Here is a 24,997-nt window from a genome sequence, read left to right on the forward strand (position 1 = left end):
TGGGGCACCATGGACGAAGCAGGCAGCTGTGCGAGCGGCGGAGGCTTCCGCCCGGGCGTGGACAGCCTGGACGAGCCGCCCAACAGCCGCATCTTCCTGGTGATCAGCAAGTACACGCCCGAGTCGGTCCTGCGGGAGCGCTTCTCCCCCTTCGGCGAGATCCAGGATATCTGGGTGGTGCGGGACAAGCACACGAAAGAGTCAAAGGGCATCGCCTTCATCAAGTTCGCACGCAGCTCGCAGGCCTGTAGGGCCATGGAGGAGATGCATGGCCGGTGCCTCGGCCCCTATGATACCAAGCCCATCAAGGTGCGGGTGCCGGGTCGGGATACCCGCGGGGACGGTGTTCGGGGGTGGGGATGGGTCTCGGGCCTCCCTTCCCCCGCAGCTGGGTCGGGGTCGGGCAGTGGGAGCCTGTCTGCTCCCGGGAGCGGACTAGGCGGCACCTGGCACTCTGGGGACGAGGAGCGGGGAGGACGGCCTTGGGAAGAAGGTTTTTCAGGACCGCTCGCGCGCCTGCGTCGGGGTGCAGGGATGGGGCGGGGGAGGTGGGGGTGCTGCCCCCTACTTCGAGGGCTTCTCTGACCCTCCTCTCTCAGAACAACATTCCCCCTCCCCCCAGTTGACCATTATAAACACAGATGACTCTGCTTTTCCACAGTTAGGTATGGGGTTTAACAACTTGATACGAGTGCATTCAACTGTGGCTCTCTGGTGTTGGGCATTTTCCCACTGCCTGACAAATGTATATAATATTTAAGTGCAGGTGATTAAAATGGCTCATATTACATATTTATCCCTTTTGTGATTTTCAAAACCATTTTAAATAAGCCCTATCGGTGAAGGTATGAATAGCCTGTGTCCTGTTACTGCCGCTCTTCTTGGAAAGCAAACCCAAGTGAACTGCCTTAAGAAGAGCCGAATCGTTGTGATGGATGGTAGTGTAGTTGTATTACGTGATGCTTTGTGTACTTAGTTCACCCTGGGGGTATTTATATTAAGTTTCTTCACTCCTCTGTAAAATTAAGGTAAATGACACATGGCAGGAAAGGCAGTTTTGAGGGTTATATGACAGGCTCTGCTTTTAGCACAGTGCCTGGTACAAGGTAAGCCCTCCTATATCCTTATTGTTGCCGAGATGTCATTCCTTACTTGCTGTGAACGGAGAATCTAGCAGTTGCTTTACGGTGTACCCTTCGCCTGTCCTGCAGAACTAGGTAGCTTTCCACAGAATTCTGCTTTCTCAAAGTTTTTTCCATTTACTACAGAAAATGAGAAGAATATTACAAATATGGACTTACATAAATGAAACAGATATTTCCATTTCTGGAGGTCTTTTCTTTACCCCCTTGTGCAAAAGAGGAGGTGCCTGGGACTGCACCAACAACAGTAGACACTCCCACCTCTCCAACCCTTTGACTTGGGTGACAACAGATCCTCAACAAAACTAATTGTAAGGCCACAGCATATTCTAGATCGGGGATTTGCAAACTTGTTTTCTAAAGGTTCAGATAGTAAATATTTAGGTCTTGTGAGCCACATACAGTCTGTCAAATACTCTTTATTTTCAACGGCCTTTAAAAATATAAAAACAACGCTTAGGTTCTAGGCCTTTAAAAATATAAAAACAACGCTTAGGTTCTAGGCTGTAGAAAAACAAGGCTGTAGTTTGCTGACTCCTGCATTAGATTGATCATTTTCTTTTCTTTTTTTTAAATGTATTTTATTGATTTTTTACAGAGAGGAAGGGAGAGGGATAGAGAGTCAGAAACATCGATGAGAGAGAAACATCGATCAGCTGCCTCCTGCACACCCCCTAACTGGGGATGTACCCGTAACCAAGGTACATGCCCTTGACCAGAATCGAACCTGGGACCCTTCAGTCCACAGGCTGATGCTCTATCCACTGAGCCAAACCGGTTAGGGCATAGATTGATCATTTTCATCTTCTTCCAATTATGATCTTGGGGAAGAGGGTTTTTATACTTTTGAGTAACATAACCACAGAGATTATAACTGAAAACATGCTCCAAATTTGAAACCCATAAATCTCCTTTCCATCATTAAATTACTATAAGAGAAGTAAAAGTCCCAACACTGAAATGCACCTTCCCTTTTAGCCACAGAGAAATTAAATTACTCCCAAAGATAATAAAAGTTTAAATTCTGTTTTTCACATTTTTGTTCACTCATTTTCAGCCAGAGGGTTGTTTCACTACAGTGCCCAGCTAGACGGTCTTAAGTTCATTGTTCAGCAGCTGCAGCTTGAGCTGTCTTCCACGGGAATGTAATTTTTTTTTTTCTCAGTATTCCCAGTTAAATTAATTCAGCTTTAATTTTTTTCATGTACTTTGCTTTTGCAAAATTCCAAAGGATCTACCTACAAGACAAATTACAAAATTACAGCACCAGGCCTACAGCCAGTAGATGTCCAAGTAAAAGTCATTTTGTTACCAGCTACATTATCTAAAGGAAAACAGTAAACCTAGGAAATACAAGAGAAAAATAATTGGTTTTTAGCTTTGCAAGAATGTCTCTTAGAACCCATAGTCTGTGAACATAAAATCTCAGGAGTCATCCAGTAGGAGATTAATGATACATGTTGTCTACTTACATACTGTCTCCTTTATCAGATATATGAAACATTCTAGTCTGCTAATATTTAGAAATTTGTGATCTGATGGCACTTCCATCTCAAGTCTTACTATCTGAGACTCCTTTTCCCTCCCTGGTATCCTCCCATATACTTAAAGGTTCCCTGTTGTCCACTAGACTAACTTTATAGAGGGCCATTTCCCCATTAGTCAGTGTTAATAATATTTCATAATATAGTGGACATACAGTGAAGATTTACTGAAATTGGAAGTAGACTTTACCTGGGGATATATATCTGGCTGTCTTGTAAGCAAGTTCCACACCTCTGTGACAGCTGTTTTCCAAGCAAACATAACAACCTTCTTTTTAAAAAAATAATCCTTTATTGTTGAAAGTATTACATATGTCCCCCTTTGACCCCCTCCAGCCCGCCCCCGCCCCAGGCCCTATCTGTGTCCATGGGCCATGCACACCTTCTTTTTCAATATTCCTAAAATCTCATGGCTTTATAAGCTCTGAGTTTTTTAGTTGCTGCCTCTTACTCTATAATACCATAGGTCCAGATTTTGTCATTCTTAAATGACATAGAGCCCCCCCTTTAAAAGAAGAAAAACCCCTCAAAAGCCTTTGTGTAGCAATTTATATTAATTTTATTACTTTTCCTCAAGTTATAAAAATAAAGCTAGCCATTAAAATTTTTGTATATAACTCTATATACAAATCCACAATCCTATTTAGAGATTCTAATATTACTCTGGAATAATATAAAACAGGTGGGGAGCTTTTTTTTTGGTGGGGGGGATATTTATAACATCATTCTCGGGCCATACAAAATTATCAACTTAAAAATTAGCCTGCTCTATTTGGTCAAACATTTAATTAACTTATCCCTAATGCCTTGGCAGGGCCAGACCAAATGATTTCGCATGCCTTATACGACCTGTGGGCTGCATGTTCCCCACCCCTGATATAAAACCAAGACAATTTTACAAATTAGAGCAATATAAAATTTAATTCCAAGTAATAATCTAATGCCATAGGTGATGTTTCAATAAAACTCAATTATCAATAGTAGAAAAATAGAGCCTCAAATCATTCTGTATATTTTCTTACTCAGTACATCATTTGCATTGTCACTGAGATGATCCAGAGTATGGTAATATTTTTTTTTTTAAATCCTCACCCAAGGATTAAAAAACCTAGATATGTGCCCTGACCAGGAATCGAACCCACAACCTTTTGGTGTACTGGGTGATGCTCCAACTAATTGAGCCACCTGGCCAGAGCTATCTTTTTTTTTTAAAGAAGATTGATGATAGAAAAAAATTAAGAATATGACCATCTAGAATTAAAGCCAACTATGTCAAATATTACATTAAACAAATATACTAAACATTCCAATGAAAAGGCAGAGATTGTCACCTTGGCTGGTGTGGCTCAATTGGTTGGGCGTCTTCCCATGCACTAGGTCTTACCATGAAAAGGTTGCCAGTTCAATTTCCCATTGGGGCACATGCCCTGGTTGTGGGCTGGATTCCCAGTAGTGGGGTGCAGAAGGCAGTCGATCAGTGTTTTTCTTACTTAAATATCAAGAAAAAAATCTTTAAAAAAAAGTAGATTGTCAGGATTTAAAAAAAAGAATGAACTAAATGCTATTTACAAGAGACACTTTGGGTATAAAAAATACAAAGTGGTTGAAAGTAAAAGAATAGAAACAGCTGGTGTGGTATCAGACAAAATTATCTTCAACAGGAGAGGAGTATTAACAGATATAAAAAATTCAGTCAAAAAGTACATAACAATCCATATTGTTTATGTAGCCAATAATAGAGTTTCAAAATACATTATACATTATTGATAGAACTAAGGAGACAAATTCACAATCAGATTTTTATACATTCCTCTCAGTATCTGATGGAACTAGTAGACAAAATCAGTAGATATGTAACATTTTAATAACACTATCCTATATAATAAAAGCCTAATACACTAAGTGTCTGGTCGGCCATTCAACCAATCAAAGCGTAATATATTAATGATATGCTAAGGCCGCTCAACCGCTCGCTATGACATGCATTGACCACCAGGGGGCAGATGCTCTGACGGTAGGTTAGCTTGCTGCTGGGGTTCAGCTGATCGGGACTGAGCGAGATGGGCAGGACACGCCCTGGAGCCCTCCCTCGGTCCCTCCCTGGCTGGCCAATCTCCTGCATCCCTCCCTGGCTCCAATCATGCACTGGTGGGGTCCCTCGGCCTGGCCTGCATCTGCTCGCAATCTGGGATGAGGGACTCCCCACCTCCCTCTAATGCACAAATTTAGTTCACCAGGCCTCTAGTTAACTATAAATTGGCATTTAGTGAACACTACCCAATAACTGCAGAGTACACATTCTTTTTCAGCGCATTCACTATTTTTGGTAAACCAGAATCCAAACGTAAAAATACATTTGGAAAAAATAGTGCAGAGATTGGTAATCCTATATAATAAAAGGCTAATAAGCAAATAGACCGAATGGCGGAACAACCGGTCGCTATGACACGCACTGGCCATCAGGGGGCAGACGCTCAACGCAGGAGCTGTCCCCTGGGGGGTCAGTGCGCTCCCACAGGGGGAGCATCACTCAGCCAGAAGCGGGGCTCATGGCTGGCAAGCACAGCGGCAGTGGCAGGAGCCTCTCCTGCCTCCGTGGCAGCACTAAGGATGTCCAACTGACAACTTAGGCCTGCTCCCCAAGGGCTCTCGGACTGCGAGAGGGCGCAGGCCAGGCTGAGGAATCCCCCCTGGGAGGGGGGGGCAAATTTCGTGCCACAGGCCTCTAGTAGCTCATATAGGAAGTCACTGCAGCCCAGCCAGGTGCCTCAGTTGGTTAGAGCATCTTCCTATACACCAGAAAGGTTTCCCGTTCGATCTCCAGTCTGGGTGCATATGGGAAAAACCAATAGATGTTTCTCCCTTTCTCTCTCTAAAATCAAACATATCCTTGGGTGAGGATTTTTTTTAAAGTCATTGCAATAAAGATTGCTTAAAATTTTTTCATTTTACCTTATTACATTAACCTACCATGAACTTCATACTAATAATGAATTAAGTATATTTAAGGAATAAGGCCCAAGCTGATTTGGGTCAGTGAACAGAGTGTCGGCCTGCAGAGGTCCCAGGTTCGATTCCGGTCAAGGGCACATGCCTGGGTTGTGGGCTCAATCCCCAGTAGGGGGCGTGCAGGAGGCAGCCAATCAATGATTCTCATCATTGATGTTTCTCTCCCTTCCTCTCTGAAATCAATAAAAATATTTTTTAAAAAGAATAGGAAAACAACTGATTATTTTCACATTATTTTGTGGAATTTATGTGTTTCTTAGGTTTTAATTGCTCAGTCCAGATCATCTGGAAATCACCGAGATGTAGAAGATGAAGAACTTACAAGAATATTTGTTATGATACCAAAGTCCTACACAGAAGAAGATCTACGGGAAAAATTTAAGGTACTTATGTTTTCTAATCGGCTAGCATTTGATAACTCATAATCCTAAATTGGTTGCACAGTTACTAAATCTAAAGTGTGATGTGAGTTAGATCATTAGATTGGTGGTGGAAATTAAATAACTATTTTTAAGCTATCTTTTTCAATCTGTTTTTTAAGTATTAAACCTAGAATAAAGTAACTTTAAAAATTATAGACTATATAAAAACTGGAAAATACATACGAGCATCTTGGTGTATTAGTTCACATAACCTTTAAATTAACTCTGTGAGGTAGGTAGAGCTATTAGCACCAATTAACAGGTACGGAGACAGCCACAGAGAAGATAACTAAACCACTTAGTTAATAAGTGGCTGGGCCAAGATTTGAACCAGAAGGTTCAATTCCAGAGCCTCTGCTCTTAACCACTAATGAGCAAGACTTTGCAGCTCTCAGACTGTTCAAATTCTTACTCTCCCTTTATAACTTGGGCAAGTTATTTGATTTCTCTAAGGCCCAGCTTCCTTTTCTGTGAAATAAGCAGTAAAGTATATATTCCCCCCAAAATATATACACATTTTAACAGCTGATGGCTCTGTTTGAAAACCAAATGTATTTTAATAGATACTGCTTTTATAATCAAAGTGTGTGTATACATTTAGGGGACATCCTATATATATCCTTGAAGGACTGTTGTAACAATAAGATAGTATATATAAAGCAAATGCTCACTAAATAAACATTTTCATTATTTTGGTTATTATTTGGTTATGTCATTATTATGGTTATTTTTCTAGTGCTTCATTAGTTTGTGTCATTGTAAGTCCATTATTAAAAATGACTTTAAATTCTAACTCTAATTTCTTTTTTTGGCAAATAAGAGGTATAAATAAATTTTAAATAGTTTTGAGATAATCCCTGTTCAGTTACAAATTTTGACTCTTCTAAGATCTTTTTTTTAACTCTCATAGGTGTATGGAGATATCGAGTATTGCAGCATTATTAAGAATAAAATGACTGGAGAAAGTAAAGGTTTGGGCTATGTTCGATACTTAAAACCATCACAAGCTGCCCAAGCAATAGAAAACTGTGATCGAAGTAAGTATGTGTTTGTTTAACATTGTTAAAAACTTTTTTAAAATTACAATTATTCTCAATAACTGAATCTAATACTGGTTTTTGTTAATAATCATATCTACTAATTTAATCTTAGCATTAGGAGTTTAAATATATATAGCCCTCAGATGAAAATTCTTTTGGGCTATGATTAAGCTTTCATTGAGGCACCATCTTGAAAAGAAATAGCAACTGTATTAGCTTAGTAAGTGAAAATGTTGTTGTCATATTTTGGTTATTATTTCTATAGGTTTGGATTGGGTTTTTTTTGTTGTTCTTTTGTTTTTAATATATTTCTTTATTGATTTCAGAGAGGAAGCTAGAGGGAGAGAGAGATAGAAACATCAATGATGAGAGAGAATGATTGGCTGCCTCCTGCACGCCCCCGACTGGGAATCGAACCCGCAACCCAGGCACGTGTCCTAGGCCAGAATCGAACCTGGGACCCTTCAGTCCGCAGGCCGACGCTCTATCCACTGAGCCAAACTGGCTAGGGCTGGATTGTTTTTTTGTGGTTTTTTTTTAAGTACATATTTTACAATATTAAGTATTTAAGAAATTGATCTACCCTTTCAGGTGTTTTTTAAAAATATTCATATTAAAATAAACTCAATAAGTTTTAATATTTATTCATATTTGACCTAAACTCTAAATAGAATTTAGTATACTAACAAACCTAGGTTAAGGATAGCATTTATAAGTTTGCTAATATAGGTAAGTAAATATACATTGAGTTAATTTCAAGCTAGAGTGACATCGATTAGATCTGCTGTTGCCTGGTACACATCATGGAGAATAAGAATTATAAAGAAGAGCCCTGGCTGGTGTTGCTCAGTTAGAGCATCAGCCAGGGCACTGAAAGGTCACAGGTTCGATTTCAGGTTAAGGGCATGTACCTGGGTTGCAGGTTCATTCCCCACCCAGGTCCTGGCGCTTGTGGGAGGTAACCAATCAATATGTCTCTCTAACATTGATGTTTCTCTCTCTCCCTCCCTCCCATCCCCTCTGAGAACAATAGAAAAAATCCTCAGGTGAGGATTAATAAAATAAAAAAAAAAGCAGCAGCAGCCAAGGAGAATTTTCCTTACTGTGATACTTCTAGATATATTGACCTTTAGAAATGCGATATGCAGTAATTAAATTAGTGTGTTTCAGGATATAAAAATTTATACATACTGCAAATAATTGTTGTTAATTAGGTAACCCTAAGGTACACACCAAAATTTGCTCTCAGAGCCTTCTAAATTTCTCACTCAGCATTAATTGAATACCTATGGTATACTCATCAATAGGTTAAGAAGAGGCTTACAAATGAAATATAAAATAATCTTGTCATTTAAGGAATTTATAGCTATATTGCATAGCCAAGATCTAAAGGGCAAAATATAAAGAATAAAAGAATTTTTAAAAGCTCTTTGAAAGCAAAGTGTATGTCTTATTTGTCTATTTCTGTCATCCCAAGTACCTAGTATAGTAATAAACCCTTAATAAACATTTATTGAGAACTTAAAGATACTGAAAATAATCTAACAGGTGAAAAACAAGTACACTGAATGAACATGGGAATACATTGGAAGTTGGATTTGCATGTGGTGGGGAGTAGGCTGGACAGAAGGTGAGAGCTACTTTGGATTGCCTTGTAGATTGTTTTAAAAGGAGAAAAATAAAAACTATTTCAGTACAGTTGATCTAACCACAATATCAAGGATGGATTTCCAGGGAAAGAATTCAAACCGGCTACTTTCATCCTTTTTGAAGCCATTGAATAATACAATGGGAACTATGAACCTTCTTTGAAACATGTCCATATGCATAAGCATTTTGTTTCGAGTTTCAGAAGGTTCATGAAGGAACCTTCCCACCTTTTGAAGCTCATTCTTGCATCCTTATTTAAAATCCTGGATCCATAGGCAAAGAGACCAGTTGAAGGGTTGTTGTAATTAATTGAAGAGAATCTAAATTAAAAACAGGCAGGGAAGTTAGAGTGAAATATAACACCATCTTAGTGTATAATGGAAATAATCTTGATGACAGGTTCAATGTTAAGAAGCCTATAGGATTTGATGTTGAGGATCCTGGGACAGTGAATGATGATGTCATCTGTAGTTAGGGGAGATTAGAAAGAATAGCATAGAATTGCTGATCCTTCATGTCTTACATTGACCCATAATTTGGAATTCTTGCTGTTTTTTATTTGACCTTTTTTATATTCCTAAAAGCAAAGAAGTAGGGTCTGGTGGAGATGACAATTATATATATTTTGTTTTATACAATTATACAGGGTATCCCCCAGAAATGTATACACATACATTTTTTTGATAGCTCAATTGATGTTTCTTTTCAGATTTAACCCATTAGAATGAATAATTATTCAAAGTGTGTATACATTTTTGGGGGGACACCCTGTATTTATAAAGCTGAGTCAATCACTAGCAATCAAGTATATTTACGGGTATGTTAAATTGCTATGAAGCTTGAAATTCATGGATTCTCTTTTCAGGTTTTAGGGCAATCTTGGCTGAACCCAAAAATAAAGCATCTGAATCCTCAGAACAAGATTATTATAGTAATATGAGGCAGGAGACTTTGGGACATGAACCTAGAATAAATATATTTCCATTTGGTAAGTGGGCTACCTTTACCTTATAGTGGAAGTAGTACATACAATCTCAACTGACTTTTTAAAAGTATTATTTTATTAGCAGTCTGTAATATATCACTTAGTGAATAAAGGTCATACTGTAGTGGTGCTTTTGTTTTGTTTTGTTTTTAGTTTGTCATGACTTCTCATGTCCTTAATATTTAACACTTATTTTAACTTACTTTCTATTATAGTTTTCTATGGTTAGTTATGCATTTTCTCAATATTAAATTGTCACTACCACCTTTTTGGGTGAGCTGCTATCTCTACGCAGCTGGCCAAAAAAGTATGAAAGACATAGACAGATATTTCCTCAGTATTGAATCCTAAAATTGTGTCCCTAAGCCACTGTTGCTTTAAAATTAGAGCTAGAGAAAGGAGAGGAATAACAAAAGTAGGAAGCTAGGAAAAGGGGGAAATGAGTGGTGAAAGTAAAGACTGTGAATGTCATTTGGCACAAATGTTCTTTTAGAAGAAACACGTCATATTTTGCAGTTTCGCATACTAAACATAATCCTATGAAATTAGACTACGCATTTCTGCTTATGTTTCTGTGTTGAAGGCTGGACAGTGGGCAAAAGTTTTCAGTTTTCTTGTCATTGGTTCCTTTTGTTGGTACTGATTACCAAGAGCATTCTACAAAATACAGTGCCTTTGTTCAGTGGAATGGACACAATGAAAGTTCATTTTCTTTTCTAGTACCTAAAGTGTTAAATGAATTCTTGAATGTATAGAAATTTAAAGATTTGCTTTTTTCTATATTACTGGAGAGCAACAACCTGAATTTTCAAATTTTGACAAGAATGACAACAGAGGCCAAGAAGCTATCTCCAAACGCCTGTCTGTTGTATCAAGAGTTCCTTTCACTGAAGAGCAGCTTTTCAGCATTTTTGATATAGTACCAGGATTGGAATATTGTGAAGTTCAACGAGATCCTTATTCAAACTATGGTAAAATAATGTCTACATTATTTTTAAGTGTGTATTTTGTTAAAATGGCTTTTCTCCAATGAGACTTCATATGTTAGATACTGTTTGTGTGACAATTTTTCTTTTTATCTGCTTTAAACTTTAAATACAGTGATTCCTTAATAAATAACCCCCTGGGAATATGCCTTCTTTCTGCTGAGTCTTTTTTTTTTTTTTTTAATATTTTAACTCCCACAAAATAGAGCATTTTCTATTTCTGGTTGTAAAACAAAAACACCTCAAGATAGGGTCTCTCTCTGTACTCTTTTTTTTTTTTCTTCTTCCCACCCACCCTCCCTCGCCTTCCCTCTGAGCTTCCGCAATCCATACTCTTGATTAATGCTAGGCAAATTTATAAACCCTTAAATATCCTCCTCAGCCCTACATCTCTTTTTCTTAAACTTTATACCTTGAATTGAAACTTCTTTCCTTCACTTCAAGTACCTACTTTATATTTCCCACTCTTAATAGAAGCAAGGCTGTAATATCAGCCATTTGAACTTTTAACTAATTAATTGATTAAGCCTATTATCTAGTGTTAGCTTAATCCATCTTGTATTTTTAAAGCCTTTTGACTTTGAAAGGCTTTTTTCAAGGGAGGCATTTAAAGGGAGGTATTATCCTTAAAATATCATGTTCATATTTTTACCAAAATCTGGCTTATACTTTGCTTTGTAGGAACACAACTATTACACAGGTGTGTAAGCGAACTTTGTTTTCTGACACACTTGATTCTGTATTTACTGTCTGTATGATATTAGGGTATTTCTACATTGTTTCATTTTTGTGGCAATACCACAAAAGTATTCAATCTTTTTTCTCTTTAACTCCTCTATATTATCTACCTTTGTTTTAGGTCATGGAGTGGTTCAGTATTTCAATGTAGCATCAGCTATTTATGCAAAATACAAGTTACATGGATTTCAGTACCCTCCTGGAAATCGGATAGGTGTTTCTTTCATTGATGATGGGAATAATGCCACAGAGTAAGTACCATTCCAGAAGTGTCTAAAGCCAAGCTTTGGGTATATGTGATTATGATTTGAAAAATAAAAATATAAAACAATCTCTCAAGTGAGGAGGCCATACAAAACAAGTTACTGTTAAGAGACAGTATTTCTAGTTTTCTGTAAATTATCAGTTGTTATCTCCAGTCTCCTTAGAAAAATGGCAACACAGATGGTAGCTGCACAGCTTGCATCAGTGGTGTGGAATAACCCAAGTCAGCAGCAATTTCTGGTAAGTAGGTAAGAATTTAACCTTCCATAGGGTATAAAATAAATGTGGCCTTGGTTTATTACCTATGTAAGAACATTTTCAGAGCTATAGTAGAAGACCACATAGGTGCCATGATACTCATCTCTTTAGCTCTTGACTTAAGATCCCTAAAGTGTAGTTTTTCTTTTTCTCGTTTTGTACCCACCTCTTCAGCAGCAATTTGGAGGAAGTTCTGGATCACAGTTGCCTCAAATCCAGACAGATGTTGTACTTCCATCATGCAAAAAAAAAGCCCCTCCTGAAACTTCTGTGAAAGAAAGACTGTTTATCGTGTTTAACCCTCATCCTTTACCTTTAGATGTATTAGAGGATATATTCTGGTAAGATATCAGTTCTACAAAGTTACATTTTATAATATAATTTGTTTAAACCAGTCCTTTAAGCACTCACAATCTTGAAACTTCTTAAATCCAATACCTATTAGATAGAGATGATTTGTTCTGTGCTTTAAAAAACTATTGATACCACCTTTTAAAATATATGGTCATTTCCTTATCTATCATTCACACATCCTATGTTTCCACACAGAATTAATTTCCTGTTTTGTTTTTTTTAAGGCATAAACCCATAGGATTGTTTTGAAAAGCATACGTAGAATGGACAAGTCATCTGTTCATATAAGATACATATGCATACACCTGTCCTCTAGAATTCTTTCCACATAGCCTTCTCATTGTAGTTGTAATTTAAATGAACAAAGTTTACTAAGTATCTTCTGTTTTGTTCATACTCTGTTGTATCCTTAAGGATTTTATAAAAACTTCATTGAGTAAACAATTACTTGATTGTATGGAAGAACATATAATTAGTGTAAAAAGGGGGAAGGCTCTTGTTTATTTCTGTTTTTAATATAACTCCTTCCTTAACTTTTTCTTTTTCCCATGTGCCTTACAACAATGTTAGTGAATTAAAAAGATAGATAGGAAACTTACCAAAGAGCTGCACAAAATGTCAGGTATGTGGTTCAAACTCAAGTATTTTGACTCTCCTTTAGTTGACTCATTTAGTTTATTTCTTGAACCTGTCTTCTGGTCCAGGCAGGCACTATGCTAAATGCTAGAGACATTATATAAACAAAACATTATAATAGGTAAACAAGATAAAATAGTTCTTGTCTTAGAGATAACCTTATTTAGGAGACATATAAGTAAATAGGGAATTTCAACCTGGTAAGATTAGTGCTATGAAAAGAGTGGACAGGCTATGAACTTAGTAGACTCCCTGAAAGAAGTAAGGTATAGTGGAGACCTGAAGGATAAAAATAATTTAACCCAGAAAGAAAGCTGGGAGTGTGGGTGGTTATTGCTGCCAGAGAGAATGTGAAAGAGGTTATTAGAATATAGAATTTGAGACTGAGGGAAGATAAAGCTGGAGAGGACAAGAAACTGTCAAGAAAGGCTCACAAAGTGTCTTAAGGAGTTTGTCTTACTCTGGAGGCAATGAGGAGCTGCTGAAGGGACTTTTAGGGAGGAAATGATATTTATGTTTCAGAAAGATCACTCAGAAGACAGGGTGGGGAATGGATTGGAGAGGGACAGGGCAACTAGTAAAGAAGATATTAGAGTAACCTAAGAAAAAGGTAATGATGATCTTCATGAAAAAAGAAACCTGAGTGAGAATGAAGAGAAACTGACAGAGAAATGTTTAAGAAGTGAGATTGAATGGAAGATACGATATGGTGAAAGAGGTGAAACGGGAGTCCAGAATGGACCCCAACTTTTAGACCTGAGCAGCAGTATTTAGTAACGTCAGTTGATTTTTTTTTAATTTTTTTTTTTTTACTTTCTTTCAGTCGTTTTGGTAACCTGATCGAAGTTTACCTTGTGTCAGGAAAAAATGTGGGGTATGCGAAGTATGCAGATAGAATAAGTGCTAATGATGCGATTAGTACTTTACATGGAAAGATCCTGAATGGAGTCAGACTTAAAGTTATGCTGGCAGATTCCCCACGTGAAGAATCTAATAAACGACAAAGAACTTACTGATTCTTGAGGTAAGCCTTTTTAAATCTGAATTTTAAAGCACACTGGCTAAATAGTGTAGCAAGAGGAATATGTATAATATGTACTTTAGGAGTTTCTTTTTAGAAGTTGTCAGTTGAAAGCATTGTGGCTTATAACTTTGCTGATAAAACCAGTTCAGATTAATTTTATAAAATTTTTTTTTTAACTTGAACTCTTTAAAACTTAAATGGTTTCAATGTTTACTGGAAGAATGTTTTTGCCCTTCTATAAAATAAAATCATTTCAAATTGGAAAATTAATTACTTTTTGGTTTGTGAATGTCATAGATATTAAGAGTTGAACTTTTTCACTATATGCTTTCATAAACATTAAAGTTGAAGTACTTATAAAGATTTTTAACTTGAAGACTTAATGACTTGCGTTATGAAATGAAGTAATTTATAAGTCTTTATAAAGAATGTTTTCAGTTCTCATTAATAAAATGCCTAAAGCACCACATCAAATAATAGAACTTTGAACCTAAAGTTGGTGTTTTCCTGGACTTATATATATAAGCTTGTGCTTTAAAACTACACATTCAGAAAAATATTCTTTTGTGCATATATGCATTAAAAAAATAATCCTGACAATTTACCAAAAACCCTTTTGTTTATCATAAATATTGATACATGCAGCCATATAAATTCCTTTTATTAGTTTTCAGAAATCGAACTTAAATTTTTATTTTCTGTAACAGTCAATCTATATCTTCATGGGTTGGGGAAACATTCTTGTAAATTTAGAAATGTTCAACTATTTCACATTTTTATTCTATAAATGAATTCTGAGTTTCAGGGGAAGGAGTGAGCGTTTTCTCTTCTCACACATACTAGCTTCCCAAGTCCACTGCTAGTCAAATGGTAGCAGTTGGCAGGCCCTTTGGATGCACTTTTTCCACTTGAGGTTTTCTTTCTGATCAAGAGAATTATCAATATCAGGATGAATTGCCTCAAGCCTTCCTGCTGATGACCCTTCCCTAGTAGAGCAAGTTAAGTGGTTAGTTCCTCCTTCCTAGAAGGCAGTTGACAATAAGAAGTGTTCATTGAGCCCATTGTGAGTAATCCTAATTTAGAAATGTTTTCAAATGTTTTATTTGATTACAAAACCACGCCCATTACTCCATACAATGTAGAAATACTAAATTGCCAGTGAAAAAGAATTAGCAATTCTTTTTTAAAACAAAGCAGTTATTTGTGTTTACAAATAAAATGTTAAGAACTGACTTGTTTAGACAAGCTGTCTTCTAAAATAGCATGAAAGTGTATTTATTCATGTCTGAATATTTCAACATATAAGTAACAGTTTTTTTATTCAAAGAATTTTTGTCTTTAAAAATTTCTTAGTATCAGAAAAATATGTAAATTAATCTTGTAGTTGAATCTTTCCTAATGGTTATGATATAGTATGGAGAATATTAGGCTTAAAATGAGAAGAGCGGAGTTTGAATTCCAGCTGACACTTAACTGACTATGATTGTGCAGATCTCTTCACCTTTCTGAGACTTTTTTTCATGGTGTTATTGAAAGAACAATGTTAATTATTTAAAATGTTTTAAAAAAATTTTTAAAACTCTTATATTGGTGACTTAAGTGAAACCTTTGAGATATCATCTCCAAATGATCATAAACTAAAAGTTTAATGATACAAAACTACCTTGAGGTTCTCTGGTACAGAACTTTATAATACCCTGTAATAGTGATGTACATTCATCCAATTCCCTACATTTGAGGAAGTGCCTATTTTTCAGCATGACTAGTCATGAAATATACACCTACCATTTTCCCTTATTGAACTATTTATTATACATATTTAGAGCAAAGATGAGGAGGGTCAGATTAGTGAAATTCACGAGGACATGACACCGCTCAAGAAGGCTAGTTCCTTTCATCTCTGAGGAATAAGCCCAAGTTTCAGTGAGCCACACCTAGGAAATAAGAGAAGAAACTGGTCTAAGAATATAACTTTGAGAGTAGTTGACTGATGTTTTGAGATGAAGCTGATATACAAAATATGCCTCTATTTGAGGAAAAGAGAAATTCTAGTATTTCATAGCATTCTGATTTTGTATTAATTTACAGCATTTTCCCTCCAGAAATTCAGTATGTGCTTGCATCATCCTTCCAGGTAACTTTGGTTTTGCTTATTTGGGGGCATCTATGAATAAGTAAGCAGATAACATTGGTTATACTGAAGTAAAGGAACAATTCCTAACATTTTAGGAATACTATATACAACAGCTGTTTCCTTCCAGGTGATGATTTTCATACTTGTGTTGTGTTCTTTCTACAGAACAAAGACTAAATAATGACATAATCCTCAGCTGACTGACTGAAAATGTGACTGGACGCACTCCCTGTGGACAGTTGACAGCTTTTTTTTCATATGTTTGATAGTCTGTGCACAACATTGTTTTGTCTGGGGAACAGGGATTGTTGACATTTGTTTCTTAATCTACACATTAATGCTAAAACTAATATAGTAGTTGTTTCTTAGAGCAATATGTTGTTATGTGTAGTAGAAATAAAGTTTTCTTTGCTTAACTAAATCATGCCTTATTTATGTGAAAGTTGAGAGTGAAAGATTTAATAGATAGTGTTTAGAATATGACTAAATGACATATTTCATTGATTTTGAGATGCACGTTTTTCCACTTCTGCAATTGGAAATGTCCCAATTATTGATTGTGTATCATAGTGTAATTGACAGCCTTTTTTTCTTTCGTAGTGGAACTTAAAGATGCTTCTTTCAGTCAGTTGCATCTTAGATTCAATAAAATATGGTAATTGTTACTCAGTCTACACATGAAGATTGACTACTTACATTTACTCTAAGGCAAGAGCCAAACACACATCATTAGAAATATTTTTATACAGTATTTTTATAGTTAAACCAAAATTTGTTGGTAATTTTGTGAATATCTTTTAAGATCATAGAGAAATGGTGATAAAGAAAAAAATTAAATTGTTGATAATTTTTTTTTATAGTAAGTTGAAATAAATGTCACTGGTTTTGGAGGGTGGACACTTTCCCTTTACAAATACAGAAATGTAATGGCCATCCCAAAAATATGACATGTTAGCAATTTTCAGAACAGACTGTGATAGGAAGAATAGTCATTTCAGAAAATTAAAAATTAGGAACCTACTCTGCTTGTATTTTGAAAATCCAAGAAAAATTTTTATCAGCTCTTGCCATGAATGCTATATATCAGAAAGGATATATCTAAGTCAAGAACTTGGCACCTTAAAAAAGACATTATAATTGGTACACAGTTGTTAAAGCATCACTTAATTACGTCTTCATTATGCCTCTACTATCCTCAAACTAAAACTAGTAAAAGATTAAATTCACTGAGCATAATAGAGTGTTTCATGCTTGGACATCCATTGAAAAATCAAAATTCTCTTTTTGAATCAGTAATTTTAGTAAATATAGATAAAATTTTCAGTCTTATCTTCCCAGGCAAGACTTACTGTATGAGAATTGAACCAAGTATCTGAGTCAAAGGACATATTTTAAAATGTTCTCTTTATAAATGAAAAATCTAAGTGAGGAGAGTTGAGGATTAATTACCAGCACATCAATTTAGTCATCCCAAACTCATTCACTACATACATAGTTCGATTTTTACATATTGGAATTAAATTGTGCCCTACAGGTTATCTGGCTCTACCACTAAGTAATGCTTGAATTTCACCCATCCCCACCCTCAAACATGTCTGTCAGGTGGTTAACTTAAATGGTGTAAGGGTAGGGAGTTTACTACTTCCTACCTGAGACCACCTTTAACATAAAATTTGACTGTCATTTTTGCTTCTTAATCTTTTAAGTTTTTCACTAAGCCAACGTTGAGAATCTTTTTCATGGTTAACTATCATATACCCTTTTACCCTCCATATTTTCTATCCAGATTAAATAATCCCAATTTCTCCATCCTGCATTTAAAGTCAGGTAGCCAGTTCCAGAAAATAGTTTTGTTTTGCATGAGGTTTATTTCCTTGAGTCTTTTGTATAAATTCTAAAAAGACTTGTATAATAGCTCTCTTCCCACAAAATACTTCTTTACTCTCATGATGCAATTTTCTGTTGAGTTTTCTCTCCCAGTTAGTTGCATGTCTCAGTAATCAGTGGGGTCTTTGGCTTTGGTGTGCATTTAATTTGAATCCTCTCATTCATTTAGCCTTGCTCCTGCTTTCCTTGCAGTTGATCCCTAAAACTTTATTTTTAAAAGCCAGAATAGTCATTTTTCTTAAAATGAGGAAATTCTAGAATCTAAAATAGCATTTAATGATCTAGTGTTTATGTCATTAGCTAAATGTTTACTTCTCAAATGCACTTTGGATATCTATCTATATATATATAAAAGCCAAGTGACTGAAATGACCAGAACGATTGGAATGACCGGTTGCTATGATGCACACTGCGGCCAGTCAACCGGCCCAATCAGGGGCTGGGCCGGCCAGCCAACCTCCCGCGGTCCCTCACCCCCATCTGCCCGGCCTCAATCGGGGGCAGGGATGGGGCTGGCGGCCAACCTCCCACGGCTCCTCACTCCTGCCGGCCTGGCCCTGATTGGCCCCAATAGGGATGGGCCAGTCAGACCCACTCGTGCACGAATTTGTGCACCAGACCTCTAGTAAGGATATAATATTTAGATGCTCTGTATATGTCAGTTACTAAATTATTAACATAGCAGGGTTTTTATTAGGTAAGTCTTTAATGTAGAAAAAAAAGCTAAACAAAACGGTATTTTTTTTTTTTAAATACAGTTTTTACTGATTTCAGAGAGAGAGAGAGAGAGAAAGATCAGTGTTGAGAGAGAATCATTGATTAGCTACCTCCCATATGCCCCCCTATTGGGGATCGAGCCTGCATTGTGCCCTGACCAGGAATTCAACCTGAAACTCTTGTCCATGCTCAACCACTGAGCCACACCAGTCAGGCAATTTTTTTTTTAAATATGTGGTTCATATAATAAATCTGATCAAACTCTCCTGCAAGTTCATTAAGTCAAGTATTTTATGGTAGTTTACAGAAGCCGAAAGCAGCTATCAAATTTGCTGCTTTTAGAACATCATGTCCCAAAGTATGTTTCTTGAAGTAAATACTAGTGTCTTAAGAGAATTCTGTGTGTTGTTTAGGAAATAAATTTTCATAGTCAAACATATTGAGAAAATGTTCCACCAGTTTTTTACCATAAAACTTCTCAGAGCCTTTCGTATGTGCTTGAACACCATCACTGTTATCTTCAAAAGAGAACCATAGTTTGCACTTTCATAGTTTGCTTTATGCACTGTGAAATGTGTTTTTAGAGGCACACTATTAACAAGGCACTGGTATTCCAAGAAATATATATTTTAGGAAAGATTCTTCTAGAATATATAGTTTTTATTCATATGGTATGGTGCGGTCTTGTTTACAAGTTTATTTTTAAAACTTTTTCCCACTCCAGAAAAAAGGTTAGTGCAAAATACTAAGGAAATTATTACTCTAAATTTTTAGCTTTCTCTGATCTTCGCTCTTTTTTCATTGGGAACCTACTAACCATTAATTAACCAAAAGAAAATAGAGATTTATACCAGTTGTGATAAACATTGCCACTCCAAAACTGAAGTGCAGTGGTTCTTAAACTTTGATGTCCACAAGGGTCACCTCAGGTGTTTGTTTAAAACACAGGTACACTGATTCTGCAGGTTTGAGGTGCGTTTTTCAACAAGCTCCCTAGGTAATTCTGGTGCGGCAATGGCATGACTTTGCAGTATGCAGGCCTAAAGGGATTCCATATATTGGAACTTAGGTTAGACTCATTGTAACAGTAAGACATTGAGAAGCTTCCAAGTCTTTTTACCTTTGGCATTTTTTGGAATTAAGTATCTGTTTCCCCTAAATTTAATATCAGTAAATATGAATTGCAATGAGAAATTAAAAAACACAGCCAGTCTCACAAATAGCAAAATATCAGGCCAGCTTTTTCTTGTTAGCAATGTCATTTGGTGTTTGTAAAGGATGGTTATTATTTGCTTTATACCATTCAAAACTTCTACCTAATTTCATTTTTTATTTACACTTATTCTGAATTGCATTGTGTTAATAAATTACCAAAAATTTTGGCTCTAAAGAAGTACATAAGCATATGTCATTCTTTTTAAATGACAAAGGAGCATGATGTGATATAATTATTATCAGTGTCTAAAAAACTGAAATAGAATAATCACAAGGGTACAGAAATACATGTATATGTATGTGATATTCTTGCAATTAAAGTGAATCCTCTATAAAATTAATGTTTTTTTGGTACACCCAAAAACCTGTTGATTATAGATGCACTTTAACTTTTAGTAACTTCTTTATGTGTATAAAACTAAAAATTAGTGAAAGCAAGAATAAATAAAATATATATCCTTTTTACGCAGATATAACTGATTGCTAGTTTTATTTCTATCCATATATGGATGATAAGCTGTATTAAAGAAGCATAGCAATTATTTTTATGTATGATTTCAGTAAAGAGAAAATATATAGGTCTAAAGAGAAAACATAAAGTTCATCCTTATTAGATAAGTTCCATTTTAATATCTGAATTTTAATTAATGGATTGCATTATTTCCTTTTCTAGAAACAGTAACTCAAGAACACATGGATCCTGGGACCTGAAGGTATGGTACTGCTAGGTGATCAGATAGAAATATTTAGTTAAAATATGAAGTTGGCAGTTCATTCATTACAATGACCATGCTTTGACTTTAAGATAAAAATGACTTGTCCTCAGGGGAATATGCAGGTTTCACTATACTTTGAGAAAATTACCAGGCACTTTGAAAGTCCATTTGTGTGATTATTACAGGAACAGGAAGTCCTGTGACTGTTATACATGAACTGCAGCCAATATCTGGACGTCAAGGTCCATGAGAGTAGCTAACGTGCCAAGTGACCAAGGCCGCGACTACTGTGGCAGCCTAGAGACTGCCTTTCTGACCATAATGCTGCAGAAGTGGTGGAAGGAAGCTGCTATTTTAGAGACTATCTTAGGAAAATTATTTGTATTTGAGATACAAAAATCAGAAACTGAAAAGGCAAGTACTGTTTTCCACAGAAACTGGGAAAAATATTGAGCACAGTAGGATAACCAAAGTGCTTACTCAGAGATACTCTTATGAATCTACACTCTGAATTTTCCTGCCTCTATTTCCATTTCTGATTTTGGAGGTAAATGATGAAAGGATGTTGCTACTGATTTTCTTACTCATACACTATTATCATTTTCTAGAGTTAATAATACATAGGTCACAGCCTTCTTTAGCACAGAGTTCTTATGGATTTTGTTCTGTTATTTTTTTGTTTGTTTTTTAATGCTAAAAGAAGAATTCAAGTCATCTACTTTAAAGTCATCTAATTTACTGGAAGGTCTATGAAAATACATAATTTAATTTTTATTGGGTTCTGAAGATACTTTTTGCATCCTTATATTATTGCTCCATTGGCACAAAAGACTTTCTCCCTCTTATTAGTATATCAGTAACTTAGGAAATGTGTCATCGTGACATTTGGCAGAAGGTAGAGAAAGAGATCACAATAGGATTGACTTAGGAAGGATATGCAGTAGTTGTCGAGAGCACCAGGACTGGATGACCTGCTTTGGCAATGTCAATATTGGACAAACAATGTCAAAAAAAAAATTTTATTTTTAAGAGTGTACTTGGAGGGATAGCATCCATCTTTGCTTTATCATCACAAATCCTTACCAAGGTACCATCTTGGCTCAATCCTTTCACTAGAAACTCTTAACAGGGTTTATTTCCTACCACTTTAACTCTAAGTCTGTGATTTGTAGGCACTGTAGTATTGTCCCATCTTCAACCCAGCCCAGTCTTATTTCCTTGCAGTAACTAAAAGTAATTTGACAACAGCAACAAAAAAAGATGAAGTACATCTCCTTTATATCATCCCGAAAGATTAGCAATGTCCCTGGAACACCCAGTTTCTACTTAATGACTTCAGTTACTTACAATATAGGAAAGTGTCATGTCTTCTATATCTTGTTGATAAGATTAGCCTTCAGTTTTCCAAGAGCAGGTTTTATATATAATACCAACATTACCTTTTTGGAAAGTAAAAAAGATAATAAAGGCAGTGTAAATACAACATCTGCAATCCTCCTTTCCCAATTTTCTGTAAAAATACTCGTGAAAACATTCAAATATGAAAAAAAAATCATTCATAGGAACTTAGGTAAGAATACTGGAAACAAGAAGGAATTTTTACTAAATAAAGCAGTAAAGGGTAGATTTTTTTTTTTTAATGGCTGAGTCAAATTTCACATTGAAAGAACTTGTCAGTAAAACTTGCTTTTCATCTGACTCCTGAGACAGTCATTGAGAGTCCCGTCAGAAGAGGCTTCATTCTGCATTTCTTAACTGTGGTGCTAAAGCGGCCCTGTCTTGGAGATTTTCTTTAACCAAGAGAACCACAGTTGGCGTTAACCTGGGCAGAGGGGTCATAAAAGAGATCCCACCTCTGACCAGAATAATGCTGAATGGCAAAGGCAGAACAAGTGACCCGAACAGATCTTAGTTCTGCCCCTTGGCAGATTTAGGATACTAAAAACAGAAATTTTTTTGAAAAATTTTAAGTGTTTTTTTTTTTCAGCCACTGTTCTAAGAACTTTGTTCTTATTACCAGGAAATTCCTTACACTCCTAGCCTAAGCCTAGATCTGAAGGACTTCCTTGGGTTTCCTGGAGGAATGAAATGAGTTTAACATTTCTGACCATCTGCTAAGTAATACATCAGTACTTGAGTGGACTGCTAAAGAGCTAAAAGGATTCCTCAGAGTCTGCCAATTCTGTAGTTGGCCTAGCTAAATCAATTTTCATAGAGAAATGAGTAACTAAACGGACAAGAGATTTGACCAGTACTTCGCAAAGAAAGCCAAGAAGGGATCACAGGGGAGGGGACGCAAAGGAAGGGAGGATTGGGTAAATTCTTTATTTTTTTATAAAGAAATTAAAACCTCTTTGTTACTTTAGCAGTTAATGTAAGTTTTAGAGTCTTTTTTAAATCTTTAATCATATTAGTCATCAAGAAAATGCACATTACAACTACAGTAAGATACCCTTACATTGGTAAGAACAGCAAACATTAAAGTATTGACAATACCAAGAGTTGGTGAAAGTGTGGAACAACAGGAACTCTCATTAACTACTGGTGGAAGTCTTAACCACTTTGGGAATGTTTGACAAATATCTGCTAACATTGAAACATATCTACTCTCAACTTAGTGATTTCACTTCTAAGCATATATCAACAGAGATAAGAACATATGTATACCCAAAAAATATATACAAGAATGTTCTTAGCATTACTCATAATAGCCTCAGAGTGAAAACAGCCTTGGTGTCCATCAACAGAATACATACGAGATATTGCAAATATCTATATAACAAGGAAATGAGTTAACTCGTGCTACATATAACAATTTGGATGAATCTCATAAATGTGATGTTGACCAAAAAAAAAAAGAAAGAAAGAAAGAAAAACAGCCAACAGAAGAAAATATACCTTTAGGCTCAATGGAGTAGGGAGAGATCACAAAAGGGGCATATGGTGTGTTAGTAATCTCTCTGACCAGCATGGTGATAATAACTGAGCTGTACTTTTTGTGGTTTATGCGTTTTTGTGTTATTTATCTTACAGTACTTCAGTTAATGTTTTTGTTTCCTAATGAGTTAAGCAAAATCAACACAAGGTGGGACAGACTTCTGCAGTGAGAAAAGAGCAGTATCCTGAGGCATTTAAGGAAGAAGGGCTTTCAGGAACCAGATCCGAGCTACCTTTGTCAGTGTTGTATATTGTCCTGAACAATCTTCCCTTTAAGGGATTCTGCGGCTTAAATTACAATAAACCAAAAATGCCACAGTAAAAGTTAAGCAGCACCCGCAGATGAATAGAGTTTAAGAGGAAAGGTACAGGTTTAAAAGGCTGATTATAAAGATTTTCCTTTGAATAATAGATGTTCCCAAACAAGACAGCAGAAAATTAAACAGTAAATAGTTTTAACAGAAGGAACCTCAGTCTATAAAAAGGCTCATGTCTGAAGATCCTCTTCACATTGGATGTGGGCTGGAATGGAGCAGTGTCCACAGCATTGTGTAGTCAGGATTTCTCTACTCATCCAAACGTGAAAGTAACAAACGTTCTGTGATATGCAACGCGCTGCTCATTTGCTCTATAGAAAGGAGTTACTTGAATATAATCACTACACTACCAAAATGAATCAAAATTAAGAATAAAAGGAAAGAAAGGCCAGTCGGTGAGTATTGAAATCAGTGAAGTTCCAAGAAGGAATGGCAGTTTCTTTATGGAGGGGGGTGCAATGTGTATTTTTTTACTTTGCAAATTAAATGTAAGTTTAAGAATCTTGAAATCTGTTAATATGGTTAATAATAAAAATTAATAACACTGTCTCCTGTCCAAATCTTTGAAAAAGCAAAGGAAGTACTTTGACAAAAGAAAACACTTAGATCAAAACTGTTTAAATTCTAAAAACAAAATAGAATGATTTGCTTCTTCCAAGAGATCTTTAATCAAATTATATCATACCATAAAAGGTATCTCAGAATATGATTTGAGAAAGTATATGCACAGTCTCTAATAAAATTACAATCAGGGCCCTGGCTGGGTAGCTCAGTTGGTTAGAGTATCTGCCAAGGTTGTGGGTTTGATCCTCGGTCAGGGCACATACAGTATCAACCAATGAACGCATAAGTGGAACAACAAAACAACAAATTGATGTTTCTCCTCCCGCCCCTCTAAAATCAACTGAAAATATAAAATTGTAAACAGTAGTGAAGACAGCAAGCCCTAACAATATATATCTAGGATAATATAGCATTAAAATGCAGAAGTACAATGGCTTTTAAAATCATGTAGAGATGCT

General features: G+C 36.0%; 1 protein-coding gene across 12 annotated transcripts; it reads left to right on the forward strand.

Moving 5' to 3' along the window:
* Window positions 1-6: 6 nt before the first annotated feature.
* RBM45 (RNA binding motif protein 45) lies at window positions 7-24,524 on the forward strand. 12 transcript variants are annotated; one of them, XR_001363746.1, is made up of 12 exons: window positions 7-309; window positions 5,956-6,078; window positions 7,028-7,154; window positions 9,673-9,795; window positions 10,581-10,763; window positions 11,638-11,767; window positions 11,936-12,020; window positions 12,213-12,379; window positions 13,852-14,052; window positions 16,141-16,186; window positions 20,679-20,718; window positions 24,071-24,524. XR_001363746.1 is itself a non-coding variant. In XM_014546343.1 (11 exons), exons 1-9 carry the CDS (start codon window positions 10-12, stop codon window positions 14,042-14,044), a joined length of 1,431 nt encoding a protein of 476 aa, XP_014401829.1. In that variant the 5' UTR covers window positions 7-9; the 3' UTR covers window positions 14,045-14,052; window positions 20,679-20,718; window positions 24,071-24,524. The 12 variants fall into 12 exon arrangements, 8 of the variants coding, with proteins under 8 accessions (XP_014401829.1, XP_014401841.1, XP_014401825.1 ...); XR_001363748.1 differs by having other exon boundaries at window positions 24,121-24,524; XR_001363752.1 differs by having other exon boundaries at window positions 24,293-24,524.
* Window positions 24,525-24,997: the final 473 nt, after the last annotated feature.

Source organism: Myotis brandtii, unplaced genomic scaffold (assembly GCF_000412655.1).
Source record: "Myotis brandtii unplaced genomic scaffold, ASM41265v1 scaffold112, whole genome shotgun sequence".
Lineage (NCBI taxonomy): Eukaryota > Metazoa > Chordata > Mammalia > Chiroptera > Vespertilionidae > Myotis > Myotis brandtii.

What these genes read in the sequence shown, in the direction of transcription:
- RBM45 (XM_014546343.1), top strand. Translation starts at nt 10, where the DNA reads ATGGACGAAGCAGGCAGCTGTGCGAGCGGCGGAGGCTTCCGCCCGGGC. An exon ending in AATAAATATATTTCCATTTG is followed by an intron (nt 9,796 to 10,580) that starts GTAAGTGGGCTA and finishes TCTATATTACTG; the next exon opens with GAGAGCAACAACCTGAATTT. An exon ending in AGATCCTTATTCAAACTATG is followed by an intron (nt 10,764 to 11,637) that starts GTAAAATAATGT and finishes CCTTTGTTTTAG; the next exon opens with GTCATGGAGTGGTTCAGTAT.